The sequence below is a fragment of the Pseudopipra pipra genome, chromosome Z, assembly GCF_036250125.1.
Source record: "Pseudopipra pipra isolate bDixPip1 chromosome Z, bDixPip1.hap1, whole genome shotgun sequence".
Lineage (NCBI taxonomy): Eukaryota > Metazoa > Chordata > Aves > Passeriformes > Pipridae > Pseudopipra > Pseudopipra pipra.
In genome coordinates, this window is record NC_087581.1 from 42,715,390 (window position 1) to 42,729,681 (window position 14,292).

The 14,292-nt window shown below is 42.6% G+C and overlaps 1 protein-coding gene across 21 annotated transcripts in view; it reads right to left on the reverse strand.

The window, feature by feature from the left end:
* Nucleotides 1-1,894: 1,894 nt before the first annotated feature.
* The window catches only part of CAST (calpastatin), a 61,689-nt gene continuing 49,291 nt past the window's right edge, over nucleotides 1,895-14,292 (reverse strand). For 13 of the 21 annotated variants that reach the window (XM_064642088.1, XM_064642102.1, XM_064642103.1 and 10 more), the window contains 8 exons: nucleotides 13,953-14,051; nucleotides 12,670-12,771; nucleotides 11,787-11,879; nucleotides 11,250-11,303; nucleotides 10,708-10,797; nucleotides 4,304-4,383; nucleotides 3,254-3,322; nucleotides 1,895-3,116 (listed from right to left, as the gene is read on the reverse strand). In XM_064642088.1, the coding sequence (XP_064498158.1) occupies nucleotides 3,265-3,322; nucleotides 4,304-4,383; nucleotides 10,708-10,797; nucleotides 11,250-11,303; nucleotides 11,787-11,879; nucleotides 12,670-12,771; nucleotides 13,953-14,051 (576 nt within the window). In that variant the 3' untranslated portion in view covers nucleotides 1,895-3,116; nucleotides 3,254-3,264. The remainder of the gene's footprint in view (nucleotides 3,117-3,253; nucleotides 3,323-4,303; nucleotides 4,384-10,707; nucleotides 10,798-11,249; nucleotides 11,304-11,786; nucleotides 11,880-12,669; nucleotides 12,772-13,952; nucleotides 14,052-14,292) is intronic. The other 8 variants (XM_064642101.1, XM_064642095.1, XM_064642090.1 and 5 more) reach the window with 5 other exon arrangements.

The following is a 14,292-nucleotide window of genomic DNA, read 5'->3' on the forward strand; positions in this document are numbered from 1 at the left end:
GCTGCGGCCCTCCCGGCTTTGGGGCTCCGGCACAGCCCTTCCCTGCCCACACCGGTCTTTTCTTCTACTTTCCCACCCAGCCTGGATGTTCTGGGCTGGGACTTACACTAAAAACGCCCCATTAGAGCTTTCCAGCCACGGAAAATCTGTTTTCTGCCCTATGAGGCTTCTATGGCAAAGCTGGTTTTTGCCAAATCCTTCTTGGCTGTTGCTGGTTATTCACAGGGGTTGTGTCTTTCTGCTAGGCATCGGGTAGGCTTGGCAGGATTCCAGTATTCCAGGGAAGGGATGATGCAGGGAAGTGGGAAGCAGGAGTCCTGTACTGGTGCTGGCCCCAGGCAATCCTGAGGCAGCATCATCCTTGGCCTCACGTGTTGCCTAACACTGTAATTCAAGTTGTTCCTAAGGGTCTTTCTATCGCACCTGTTGGATAATAATGAGAAGGTAACTGCTCTGCGAAAAATTTGTATTTTGTCCTTGGAAGTGACTGTTACTCAAGAAAGCAAAGCTGAAATCTTGGAGGTGGAATTTTTTTTCGTGGAGTTTCTTTTTTTGTGAATGGTCTTCTCTGTTTACCTGCAGAAAACTTTCAGTTCTGTTCTAAACTTTAAAAAGAGAAGAAAATCATCAAACTTCCACATGTGCCTAAATGTACTTCATTTCTTTGCTCTTGCTACTGTGCCCTTGACACGAGGCCATGGTGTTTTACTTCCAACCTGCCTCAGTTTCCCCACGGAGATGCTGAAGCAGCTGGAAACTTTTAACAAAGTGAGCAAGTTTGAGCTGGCTTCCCACCAAGTCTCCAAACCTCAGTGAAAGCCCCTCCCCTCCCTCCCTCCCTCTTTGGGCAAAGAGAGGAAAGGAAAAAAAAAATTATAGAAACTGAGAGCAACCCAGATCAACCGGATTATATAAAAAATATATATTTGCAATTATATATATACAATTTGAATATATTATACACAATAGGGAGCTCCCAAGGAGGAAAACAGAAAAGGGAGGGGGAAACAGGGATAAAAGAACTAAAAACAAATATCTTCTAAATATACACCTTCAATAGAGAGCTAGCGAATAAATACAAAAACGAATTAAATACTTCCCTGAACAGGAGAGTAGAACTAACTCCCCACACCTCCCAAATGGAACGGAGATAACGGCAGGTCGGAGCAGGCAGGCTTTGGCCTATACAAGCAAAACCGTCTGCAAGAGGGACCTGTCGTCTTCAGCCACCGGAAGAGCGAAGAGAGTGAAGGTCTCCTATCTGCGCCTTTTATATGCTGTGTTACGGAAAGGAATGATATGGAATACTTCCTTAGATTTCTGACCCCGTTGCCAAGGAAGGCCTAAAAAATCCAAGAAACCAACCCACTACACAAAGGTAAAGTCTTTGGGAAAAATACATAATCTGGAATCAATCCCAAGTATTTGACTGTGCCTAGCTCTTCACTCACCTGGAGATCACACCTGCCCAAGACAGGGGGACACGCTAGTGTCTCCCAAGGGTGATGGTTAATTATTTGTACACTGCACATTTCAACACAAATTCTAACTGGAATTTTCTCCAGCAAAGTAATTTCTTTTCTGAAAACTCTGGGCTTATGTCTTGATCTTTTAGCTACTTCCCTTGCACAGTGGGAGTCCCCAAGTTAGATCTAGTCCTAGTTAACTCAGATACAGCTTTGAAATCCAAAGGAAAGGGGGCAAAAACTGCAGCAGGATTTTGATGAGTTTGTGAAGGCCTTCACAACTCTTCAACACTCAGGGTGTTTTGAATTTTCAATTTTAATATGTCAATGTTTTGGAGTTTTTTGATTATTTCTAGGGGTTTCTTTTGCCTTACAACAGCTGTTAGACACAAGCAAGGGATAAATGAAAAGCTCGGGAACGACACAGCGCATCCTTAAAAACTTTTATTAGTGTGGCACGGTGCAGACTGGAAGCAGAGTCACGAGTCTTAAATATCCCCAACTTCAGTCTCCGGGCTGTCTCTGCCTCCTGGGCCACACCCCAGAGCCGAGTTTTGGTGTTGGTAGGAGACCTTCCTCCGGCAGCCGATGGGAGGAGCTGTAACACGTGTAAGGATGTGCAAAAGGATATTCTGCAGAGGAAGAAGGCAGAGGGAAAGCCACGGAGACACTTGTCATGACAGCCCTGGCTGCAGCAGACCCGTGAGACGCGCCTGCCTGTGCCTGTTCTCTCGCAGGGCAGGAAAATGGGACTGTTCCCTGCAGCGTTAACTTCGGCCCTATTTCTGTATTCCCTGCTGGAGTGCGAGGAACAGACTAGAAACAGTGCAAAACAAGATTTAAAAAAAAAAAAAGTCTGCCTGTGGACCTGAACTTTGATTTCGGCCAAGACTCACTGCCCCTTCTCAATTTTCCCTTCTGTGATGGTAGCAGCATCACTGTTACACTAAGACTTGTGTTTGTTCAGTCCAGGAGACTCCTGAAATTATAACAGTACAGATACAATTGGGGGAATTGGGGGGGGGGGGGAAATAAAAAATTCTGTCCTAGTGTATTTAACTACAGTTAAGGCAGCATCCCAAATACCTGCTTTATTACCAGATGTGCTGGAAGAAGCAGCTAATCCCCAGTTTCTCAGCTTTTATCCAACCACAGATGACCTGTGGTTTTCCTACCAGGATCCGGCCTGAGCAAAGCCTGCCAGCCCCAGCTGAGGATAACTAAAGCTCACTATATTCCAGAACACTTAAGGCATTCACCACAATGTTAAAAATGCTAGCACATACAAACTCTTCAGAGAGTTACAGGCACTATGTGGAGATTATGTGCAAAAGTCTGCAGAATTTTTTTTTTTTTGGCATTGCTCTTCATTGATGGAATATATTTCTTGCAAATAGAAGCATTCTTTCCTTCTGAACACTAAAGGAAATTAAAAACCAGTCAGACTATAATGAACTGACTGGGTAAGGGAAAGAAACAAACCACCCAAGCCTACTACTGGGGAAAAAGGAAAGATGAAAAAGAAGTCCAGCAAGTATCGCTGTACAAAAACCACCCAGAATAACCATGCGCTTTCAGCATCAGCTTTTGTTCTTCAGGAGTAACTATCCACCCACAGAAAGAAGACATTTTACATGATGTGCCAGGATCCTGGGGGGAAGAAAGCCAAAGAAAAGTCAGAGTGCTCATCTTCTGTGACCTGGAAATAAACTTCACAACATAAATCTAGGCTTAATAACATGAACATGAGTTGTCCTTGTAGTAGCCCAGAGAAGAAGAAATCTCACCTGATAATGTTTTAATGTTTAGCTTGTTTTCTGCCTCTCAGATTTGCTGCTGGAGGACTGTCCCTTTGCCTAAAGAGAGGATGAGACAGTGAGGAACTGTGAACTAAGCTAAAAATCTGAAATCAAACAGTGACAGACACTCATCAGAATCACAGTTCAGACATAAATATGATCTCTGAAATACAGAAAATTTAGTCACAGCTCAGAACACCCTCCTGAAGAAGAGTTAGAGACATCCTCCAATTTTACAACCAGAATTCTAAGTCAGTCAGTTCTGTTGTTACACAAAAGACATCTGTGGCGATTTCGCAATAACAATGAGAAATCTCATCACTTGGCATGCGAAACTTAAGATTTCCAGACCAAATCTAACCATCTGGTTCAGGCATCTATCTGCATATCCTTGTGAGAGAACAACGTGATGGGAGAAGTTTCACCCTTACCTGAATCCTTTTTCTGTACTTTGGGATGACAAAAGCCAAGCAACCCTTTTAATCTTTTTTCTCCTTTTTTTCCTTTTTTTTTCTTTGAATACAGAAACAGCTGCCTGCCCTTTCTCATCAGATTCACTCTGCATATTTATTTATGAATGTATGTAGGTCTTCATTAATTTAAAAAAATAAATTATGATAGTAACTTGAGTGTGGTTGCAGGAGTACTTTCTAATCACTTTTGGAATGCTTTTGCTCAGAACTGTCAAGGAAGAGAAGTGATGAGGATCCCACCTGAGGCAGCTACAGGCATGTGAAGTGGGACTCTTAGATCAGCAAATTGGGGAAGGAGAAGCCTGTGGAGCATGCACTGCAGAAGACCACATCCTCTGAAAGATATATATTTTTTTGCCCGTTTACTGCCAACTTCCCTTGAAACACACAGGAGCCTTTCTCCTATAAGCATGTTTACAAAAATTATTCCATTTCGACCTATTGATGTAATATCCTCCTCAGAATAACAGCCATGTGATATGAATCTAAAATCCAGCTGCCCACCTCATATGTTTACAGCGCCTGGTAACCATGACTGTCCACACTATACTATGTGTGTTTATACCGTTTTAGGGTCTCTGGGTTTTCCTTTGTCCTTTGAGGTTGGTTTAGTCGTTGTGGTTTCCTTTCCGCTTTTGTCCTACACTCCAAAGAAAAAAAAGTAATTACAGTTACAAAGAGAATAGAGTATAAAAGCACAGCTAATCATAACCAACACCTAAAAATGGACAAACTCCTAATTCTTGGTGCCTTGCAGTGTAAGCTTAAGGAAGCTGCTGCAGAATTTCACCTGGGAACTGGTTACGTTTCCATAGCTCCATCTGACCACAGGATTTAATTTTTGGATAGCTACTATACTGGTTTGTTCAAAGATCTGTTGAATTCAAGCTTTGGTAATTCTTACTCCTCACAGGAGAAGCAGGAGGTTGTAGCAAGAAATCATGGTAGTTGTAGTTTTCCAGGCTCTGACGCATGCTCAAACAATACTTGATTGTCATTGGTTGGAAGATCATATGACATGTTTAAGTGCTGTATTTAAACCTAAGTGTTTTGAAATAAACCTCAATTCTGCCCTGGCACTTGGTTGTATCACCGGTGGGGTTCATGCCTTAACAACACCTCAGATGGCTGCCCGCATCGAGACTTCACCAGACACCAGGAACCAGGAGCATTAAGCTCTGGGGTGCCTGCCGGAGGTGTCCATTTCACCAGAAGAAAAGGAAGAATTTAGCCTGCTGGTTTACCTCTGCAAAAAAGGGACAAAAAAGGAAGAAAAAAGGACCGGAAGAAAGGACAACAGAGCTTTAGCACACAAAGGTAACCAAAAACTGGCAAAATGGGAGGGATGTTATCCCATAAGGGGAGGTTTCCCTCGGAAATTAAAAAGACAGCTGAAGCTATCATCCATTTTTTAAAAGAACAGAACAGAAATATAGAAAAAAATAGACTTTGGGACTTATTGTATTGGATTTCCATAAATGAACCAGCTCTACCTTTAACTGGCATTCACCAAGTGTTATCTTGGAGAAAAATAGGAAGCAAGTGGTAAATTCTGCAAGGCACGATTCTTTCTGCGTTGCCTTTTCTCTTCGAGAGTGATCCTGTGTGCTTTCTCAAAGACATCAGCAGCGTTATACATGGTGTGTTTCCAGACCTCCCAGTTGGAGGCCAGAGTAGACCAGTTATGGTGGTCAATATGGCCAAGGCTGAGATGTTGTTTCAGGGAGTCCTTGTATCTCCTCTTTGGGGCTCCTCTCATGCGGCAACTGGTGGCAAGTTCACCATAAAGCAAGATCTTAGGGAGGCGGTGGTCCTTCATCCTGGAGACGTGCCCTGCCCAGCGCAGCTGTGTTCTCAGCAACATGGCCTCAATACTTGTGACTGCTGCTTGTTCTAGAACAGATGTATTGGTCACATAATCTGACCAGTGGATGTTTAGGATTGTGCGGAGACAACGTTGATGGAAGTGTTCTAGGAGTCGCAGGTGGTGGTGGTAGATGACCCATGATTCGGATCCATATAAGAGAGTAGACAACACTATGGCTCTGTAAACACTGATTTTTGTACTTTTCTTCAAGTGTTTATTTCACCAAACTCCTTTATGAAGCTTTCCGAAGGCACTGTATGCCTTTGCTAACCTGTTGTCTATCTCTCCGTCAATTTTACTGTCCGAGGAGATGATGCTACCTAGGTAATTAAACTGCTGGACTGATTTGAGCTCTGATTGGCCAATGGTGATGTGGGGATGATGGAAGGCTTCCTGAGGTGCCGGCTGATAGAGAACTTCTGTCTTCTTCAAACTGACTTCCAGCCCAAAGAGCTCAGCAGCATCTGCAAAGCAGGATGTTAAACGCTGCAGAGCTGCTTCTGTGTGGGCAACAAGGGCGGCGTCATCAGCATAAAGCAGCTCCCGGACAAGATGGTTTAAGGTCCTGGTGTGGGCCTTCAGTCGCCTTAGGTTGAATAGGCTTCCATCAGTACATTATTGAATGCAGATACCGTCCTGATCCTCGAGGTCTGCCGTGGCCCTTTGGAGCATCATCCTGAAAAAGACTGTGAATAGGGTTGGTGCGAGAACACAGCCTTGTTTCACACCATTAGTTATTAGAAAGGGCTCAGAAAGTGCATTGCCATATCTGACTTGGCCACACAGATCCTCGTGGAGTGAGATGATCATTTTAAGGAACTTGGGGGGACAACCTAAGCATTCCAAAATCTGCCACAGACCTTTTCTGCTCACAGTATCGAAAGCCTTGGTGAGGTTGACAAAGGTTACATAGAGACCTTTGTTCTGTTCTCTACACTTGTCTTGCAGTTGTCTGAGAACAAATACCATGTCTGTGGTACTCCTGTCGGCTCTGAAACCACACTGGCTTTCAGGTAGAATTCCTTCTGCTATAGCGGGTATTAGTGTGTTCAAGAGTATTCTTGCCAGGATTTTGCCAGCAATGGAGAGCAGAGTAATACCACGGTAACTTGAACAGTCTGATTTAGTACCTTTCTTCTTATACAAAGTGATGATGACTGCATCTTGAAGGTCTGATGGTAGTTTGCCTAGTTCCCAACAGCGCACCACAAACTCATGAAATTTAGCATGGAGTGCAAGGCCCCCATGTTTCCAGACTTCAGGTGGAATTCCATCAACCCCAGCTGCCTTGCTAATTTTCACCTGCTGTATGGCCTTGAGGGTTTCTCCTAAAGTAGAGGCAATATCCAATTCATACTTCACTGGTTGTTGGGTGATGGACTGAATTGCTGAGTCTTGGACTACGCGGTTGGTACTGAAAAGAGTCTGAAAATGTTCAGACCATCGATTCAGAATGGAGGTTTTATCTGTAAGAAGCGTTTGACCATCAGCGCTGAGTAGAGGGCTTTGGACTTGGTACGTAGGCCTGTATGCTGTTTTCAGGGCTTCATAGAACCCTCTGTGATCACCTGTGTCTGCGTATAATTGTGTTTTTTCAGCTAGATCAATCCATCACTTGTTCTGGATGTCACGGAGTTTCTGGTGGAACTTGCTGCATGCAAGACAAAAGGCTGTTTTTCTTGCGTGACAGGATGGCAGTGCAAGGTGTGCTTGGTGAGCAGTTCTCTTCTTCCTCAGCAATTCCTGGATCTCTTGATTGTTTTCATCAAACCAGTCCTTGTTCTTCTTGAGGGAGAACCCTAAGGTTTCTTCAGAGTACTGCTGGATGCTGTTTTTAATATGGTCCCAGAGTGTTACAGGAGAGGAATCTGCAGAATCTATGGAATGGTTATCAAGCCTAGTTTGAAGATTAGCCTGGAATTTGTTTCTCACTGTGGCTGATTGGAGATTGTTAACTTGGGAGTCTCCTCCTTGGAATGCTGCCCCTTTTAGGTTTGAATTTGAGATTGAAGTTAAGTTTACCAGTCGATGGTCTGTTTGGCATTCTGCACTGGGCATCAGATGGGTGTGGTTGACATCGCGGACATCTCTCCATTGCACCAAGATATAATCAATGAGGTGCCAGTGTTTGGATCTGGGATGCATCCATGTTGTCTTCAGACTATTTTTCTGCTGAAAGATAATGTCAGTAATGCTGAGCTGTTGCTCTGCACAGAATTCTACCAGAAGTCGACCATTATCGTTGCAGTTTCCAACACCATGCTTGCCTAATACTCCTTTCCAGGCTTCAAAATTCTTACCTACTCTGGCGTTGAAATCACCAAGGATAATGATCTTATCATCTGCAGGAATCTTCTGGGTAAGGAGGTGCAGGTCGGTGTAAAATGTATCTTTTTCAGCAGGGTCAGCTTGGAGAGTTGGGGCATATATACTGAAGAGGACAACGTGCTGCTTGTTGTGTAGTGGAAGGCGTAGGGAGATAATGCGGTCAGAGTGACCTGTCAGCAGATTTTCGAGTTCAGGAACAACAGAGTTTTTAATCATGAAGCCGACTCCCGAGAGATGCCTTTTGGTTCTGGGCTTACCTGACCAAAAGAGTGTGTAACCGGCACCATGTTCTCTGAGGCTGCCTTCCTCGTGAAGGCAAACTTCACTGAGAGCAGCTATGTCGATGTCGAGACGTGACAGTTCATGGGCAATCAGGGCAGAACGACGCTCAGGACATCCACTATCCGCCGAATCGAGCATGGTTCTGATGTTCCAGCATCCTTGAGTTAATCTGGCTGCACCTTTGGAGGCAGGTGTATATGCCTTTGTCTTTTGATCTTTGTGTGACTGCATTTGTAGAAGATGGCCGTTTGGCTTTGCAAATGTGGGTAAAGCCTTCAAGCCTGTGCAGTGGATTTTTTGGTGAGACACAGCATGCACGGAACTGAAGCCACCCTTTAATCCTGAGGTTCATCTGCCAGGGCCGAGCGAGCTTGGACGGTGGCAGCAAAGTCCTCAGGACGTAGGTTTAATTAGAGTGACCTTTTCTTAGATGGATGGCCTTACAGGGCTGAACGAGCTCCATCTTCCCGGGTTTGGAGATGTCCTTCTCATCTGTGTGTTCTGGGCTCCCCCTCTTGTCTCCCACGATGGCACAGTCCGCACCGGCGAAGTTCCCCCTCTCTCGCTCCTTTCTGCGCCCAGGGCCCAGTGCTGGGCCCAAGCGTCTGGGGCCAGGCCACGCTGAGCGCATGTGCCCAGGGCCAAGCTGGGCGGGCTGTGCCGAGCGCATATGGCTCCAGTGCATTTACATACACTAATAAAAAGCCATATAAACACAGCCTTGCTATATACAAAAACCCTTTCACTAATGGTCAGGACCAGCAAATCTCATAACTTGAGGGAGGATATATGCCTATGTATCCAAGGGTACCAAATTACAACAGATCCCTTCTAAATGTGTCAGGCCTTATATCAGCCCTCCCCCACAACAGAAACAATCACCAGAAAAAATGAGTAAAGAAATTGGATTTGAAAAAACATAACCGACAATAGTAAAAAGAACACATGACACATTGAGAAACAAGCTATAAAACCACAAAAAAGGGGGGGAAGGAGACATGGGTCTAGTCCCTATATGTGTAAATCTACATTAACACTTCTTCAAAACAGGAACAATCACAAAGAAGTAATAAATGATACAAGAAAACCAAAAGAAACACACAAACAGTAACCAATACAAAACCAAAACTCCATGATTCAAACACATTAAAGGGTTTAACAATGCATGTGTGAGGAGAGAATGAAACGGTGGCCACCGGAGTATGAATGAGAAGGTTGAGTGGAGATGTATGTGTGAGAGAATAAAAATACACTTTATGGCAAAACATCTTAAACACTACCTCAAACACAACATTTACAACGCAACACATTTTCCTTTCAAATAAAGATGAAGTCATTACACAAAATCACCCTCAGATAAAAAGTTTTACACATCTACAAACCCTGGTAATTTAAGGTTGCTTGAATATTGCACAAACCAATAAAGTTGTAAACAATTCAATAAAGGCCTTGTGACGATAGGCCCTGGCTTTTATAAACAGTTAAGATAAGATTGGTTACATTAAGAATGCTTAAAAAATGTACTGTTTTACAACTTGTTAATTATTTAGGGAAGGGGGAGATGTAGCAAGGAATCATGGGAGTTGTAGTCTTCCGGGCTCTGACGCATGCTCAAACAATACTTGATGGTCATTGGTTGGAAGATCATGTGACATGTTTAAGTGCTGTATTTAAACGTGAGTGTTTTGAAATAAACCTCAATTCTGCCCTGGCACTTGGTTGTGTCACTGGCAGGGTTCGTGCCTTATTCACCACCTCAGAAGGTACTGCAGCGGGAAGCAGGGAGGGGTGAGCTGGGAGAGGCCAGCAGAAGATGACAGACAAGGGCAGCTGCTTTGCTCAGCAGAGTACAAAAACTATTATGAATAAAAAAAATGCAAACCATTCCTTCTGCCTGCAGGTGAGGGACCAGGGCATGGGCTAGAACACATTACAGACATGCTGGGAGAAGTCTGAATGCTGTTTGTTAGTTGTGTTTAAGAGGATTATATGTCAAATAAATGCTCTATTTCTCATTGCAAGACTTCTCTAATCCATACCTTCTGCATTTTTCTTGACAGCTCTACTGTTTTCCCTAACACACCTAAAACTCTCTCCTGTTTCCAGCATTTCTCTCTACAAAACCCTCTTGAACTGCTGCTCAGCTCCAGCCTACAACCATTGCTAGGTAGTGCATCCCATCACTGATGAAAGGTTTCTTTGCCTCTCTACAGTTGGTGGATACTCTAATCTATACAAAACCTGTTATCCTTCTTCTCTGCTCAACTTACCTCTCCAAGCCTGTCTTACCTCTCTAGAACACTCTAAACACCACAAACCTTCCTTCTAACAAATATTTAGTACACAGCAAAATGCATCAAATCTCCATTTCCAGTAGTAAGACAATCCCTATATCTGCACAGGGCTCCTGTAAACCTAAAGTGAGCTATTGCATGAACAGTGAGGAGTGAAAAACTGTTTATTTTTCAAGTTTTTAGCAGAAAATGTCCTACCTTTGAGTGCTGTGGTGTAGCAGGAGCATTTGCACAAGTGTCAAAGTCACCTGATAAGGCATCAATAGCTGCATTGTCATCTCCAGGCTTCTGCAATAATTTTGAAGTCACACAACATGCAACACTTCCCACAGTCCAATTCATGATTCAGAAATTTATGTCTGCTTTAATTATCCCTTTCTTAAAGAAAAGCACACCTGAACTCTACACATATGTTAGAGAGATGTCTATTTTGAGGATTCCAAAAGGCATGATTTCTCTGAGTACTGGACCTGAACACTCACAGTGAAGTTGTACAGAAAAGCTATATTTATTGTGAAGAGTTGCTCCTCACAAAAGTTTTACTGCCCACAGTATTACCTACTGCATTCATGAGCATTTATGAGTATCTGCAGTGAATCACACCTTAAGCCTACAGTGACGCAACTTTGAAAAAAAATCAGAGCCCACAGCCTGACACAAACACAGAATAAATATCATGAATATATATATATATATATATATATATATAAATCCTCAATAAAACTCATCATAAGTGTTACCTTTTGTCCTTTGTGGTTTATGTCCTCCTTTGCTGTTGGCTTTGCTGGTTTACCCTTGGGAAGAAGAAAGAGTACATCCTTTATTTTGAACAGGTCAGATTAGTTTAAGACAAGTATTTACACACAGCACTGGGTGTTCACAGATTATCAAGAAAGTTGCACCACTCTGAACTTATTTCTGTATTTCTCCTGCCATGTATTCACAGCCAGTTCACACAGTGCTTTCATGGCTGTGTCACTTTAACCCTCCAGGACACTGATTGTTACTGGGTAGTTCAAAGTAATTATTTGTTCAGACTGCCCAATTAAAAAAAAAACAAGAACAAAACAACATTTTTTTGTTGTTGTTTTTAGACTTACATGCATGCAAGGCTAGAGCTATCCTAGCTACAGGATATTTCCATGTTTAGCCCTAATACATAAATACAGTACAGGCACTTACTCACTTATTCATCTTGTAGTTCCAAAGAGGACAGAATGGCTCATAAACTCAAATTTCCAGTGTTGCAAATAAAAACTACTAAGGCTTTTCCTTACCTGATCACCTGACTCCAGAAGTTTTTGATAGTCAGGTGGGATGGTATCATCTCTTTCTCCAAGTTTTTCTCTGTGTTCAGATTTAACCTTTTCCTGAAAGCATTTAAATTTTTTAACAACTTTAATACTCACGTTAGAAATAAGTGAGAGGGCTTCTTAAACTGGGGGCAGATGCCCTTTTTGACTTTAAAATTTTAAAACTACTGGTGAAGAAAGCATATATGGATTTCACTATGAAGTGAAGGTGGTTTTGTTTTCCCTCAGTAATGTTCTTTACCTTAGGTATTGCAGATTACAATTGACTACTACTATTACACAGAAATTTATTTTCTTATTAACAGAAGGGTCTTTATAGAATTTTATGAAGAAAGACTGAATGAACACAAAATAAGCAGAAACAAGCAAGTTTACAAATATGAGTGACTAAATGAACACATCTGTGGATGAACTCGGTATTTGTGGATATAGAAGTCAAAGCCTGATGAAAAATTCAGCCAGAAAATTAATTTTAGAAATGGAGGCCCAAGAAGACACATGAAAAATGATGAGAATAATCACAATAAAAGGCATTGAAATAAAATAGTTTCAAATTCCTGTAACACTTCAACACTTGCCTCCAAGTGGCTGAAGTATGTTAACCAATTCAGTATTTTTCACAAAACCCACAAGTAATCCAGCTGACTGAAGAGTGTTTGGTATGTCTACATGTGGGAAACATAAGAGTATGGAGTTTTTTCTAATAGCCTTACTCTTACTTCTAAAATCCTATGCCAAATACTCCTACAGGTATATGAGAAGTATTTTGGGGTTTTCTTGTTGATCTGGTTTATTCCCTCCCCCACCCCGCCCCAAATTGATCAAGTTTCAGAATGTCTTCTGTTACCTTTACTTTATCCACAACTGGTTTGTTCTCATCAGGGTCAGGCTCCCTCTGTCCCAGGGAATCAGACAGGAGATCCAAGGCTTCATCCATCTCTTTTCCTCCCTAACAAAGTGTAAACACATTTGTGAGTGCAAATGTGCTGCAAAAATAATTTGATTCATCAAGCTAATTAAGTCCTGACTAATGAGCTGTCAACTTCAATGAACAAAGAGCTCTCCCTTTATAATTGCAATGTTGTGCAGTAGCTGGGGAAAAAACCTGCAGAATATTTAGACCTACAGAAAACATTATTTTAAGAAGGGCTTATGGGATTTATTTTAATGGCTTTTGTTATATGTAAGCCTAACCTCTGTAATGAGAACAGATCTATAAAATGATGGTTGTTTGGCAATTGCCATTCACTTTGCAAACATCAGTTTTTATTCAAAACCTAGTCAAGAAAAAAAAGACCATAAAACCAACTAAAACACAGTTACGTGAAGCTTTATATTCCCCCTCCAAATCAGGCTGGAAACATTAGTGGAAGATCCCTCTGCATGGATCAAAATGGAGAAGGAATGAGCAATGTTACAACAAATGGCGGGAAGGGAGGTTCTCTTGGTATTCAAAGGGGGTCATGGCACTGCCTGTTCCTCCATTAACCTTGGACTTCTCCTTTTATAGGCTTGACTTGGCCACTGAGGTGATGACTATGTTGGGATTATTTTAAATGTTCTCATTACCTAGGTGGGCAAGGGGGAAGAAAAGGAAGGAGAAAGAGGAAAGAAGAAAGGGGAAAGAAAGGGGAAAGAAGAAAGACAAAAAGGAAAAGGAAAAAGGAAAAGACAAAAAGGAAAAGGAAATAGAGGAAAAGGAAAAAAAAGAAAAGGAAAAAGAGGAAAAGTTCAGTCAAAGGCTCAAGCCTAAAATTGAAACCACCTGCAAAGAGGTGACTGCCTGCATGGACCTGCAGAAAGGAAAGACACATCTCCCAATGTCCTCAGTGACCCTGAAGGACTGGGCATGGGTCGGGAGCTTCCAGAGGAGTCTGAAATGCAGCAGTGACTGGAACGTGGGGAGAATGGGCAGGCCAGTCCCTAGTCTGTTCAACGTGGAGTGTCCAGAAAAATCACACTTTTTTTTTTTTTTCTCCTCAGGGGAACATTCTCCTTCCCTGCAGCAGCCAGTTATCAGCAATAAATGACTGAACTTTGCAACAGCCCATAATAGTGGAACTGGCCAGGCCACGCTCCTGTGTCTTCTCATTTGTTTGGGGGTAAGGACCTACAGAAGGGGTTGCTTACTGAGGCAGAAGACAGAGGAGCTGCGGAGTGCACTGCCGAAACTGTAGCAGCAGAGATAACATCCGAGGAAACCACGGGCTTCCCACCCTCCTTGGTTTTCTGGAACAGTACACAGCGCCATCACAAACATAGGAGGAAAACATGCATCGAAGTCCACACATCTAAAACACAGTGCCTATGCAGTTTATTTCTAGGAGTTTATTTTTCTCAGCAGCTTTAGTTATTTCAGATTGGAATCCACTCCACTCTGCAACTTTTCTGCATCTCACTTTGTTCATCCATCTCAACTACTGGGTTAAACCTTGGCACAGCTAAATCAGAGGTTTAACATGGCTCCAGA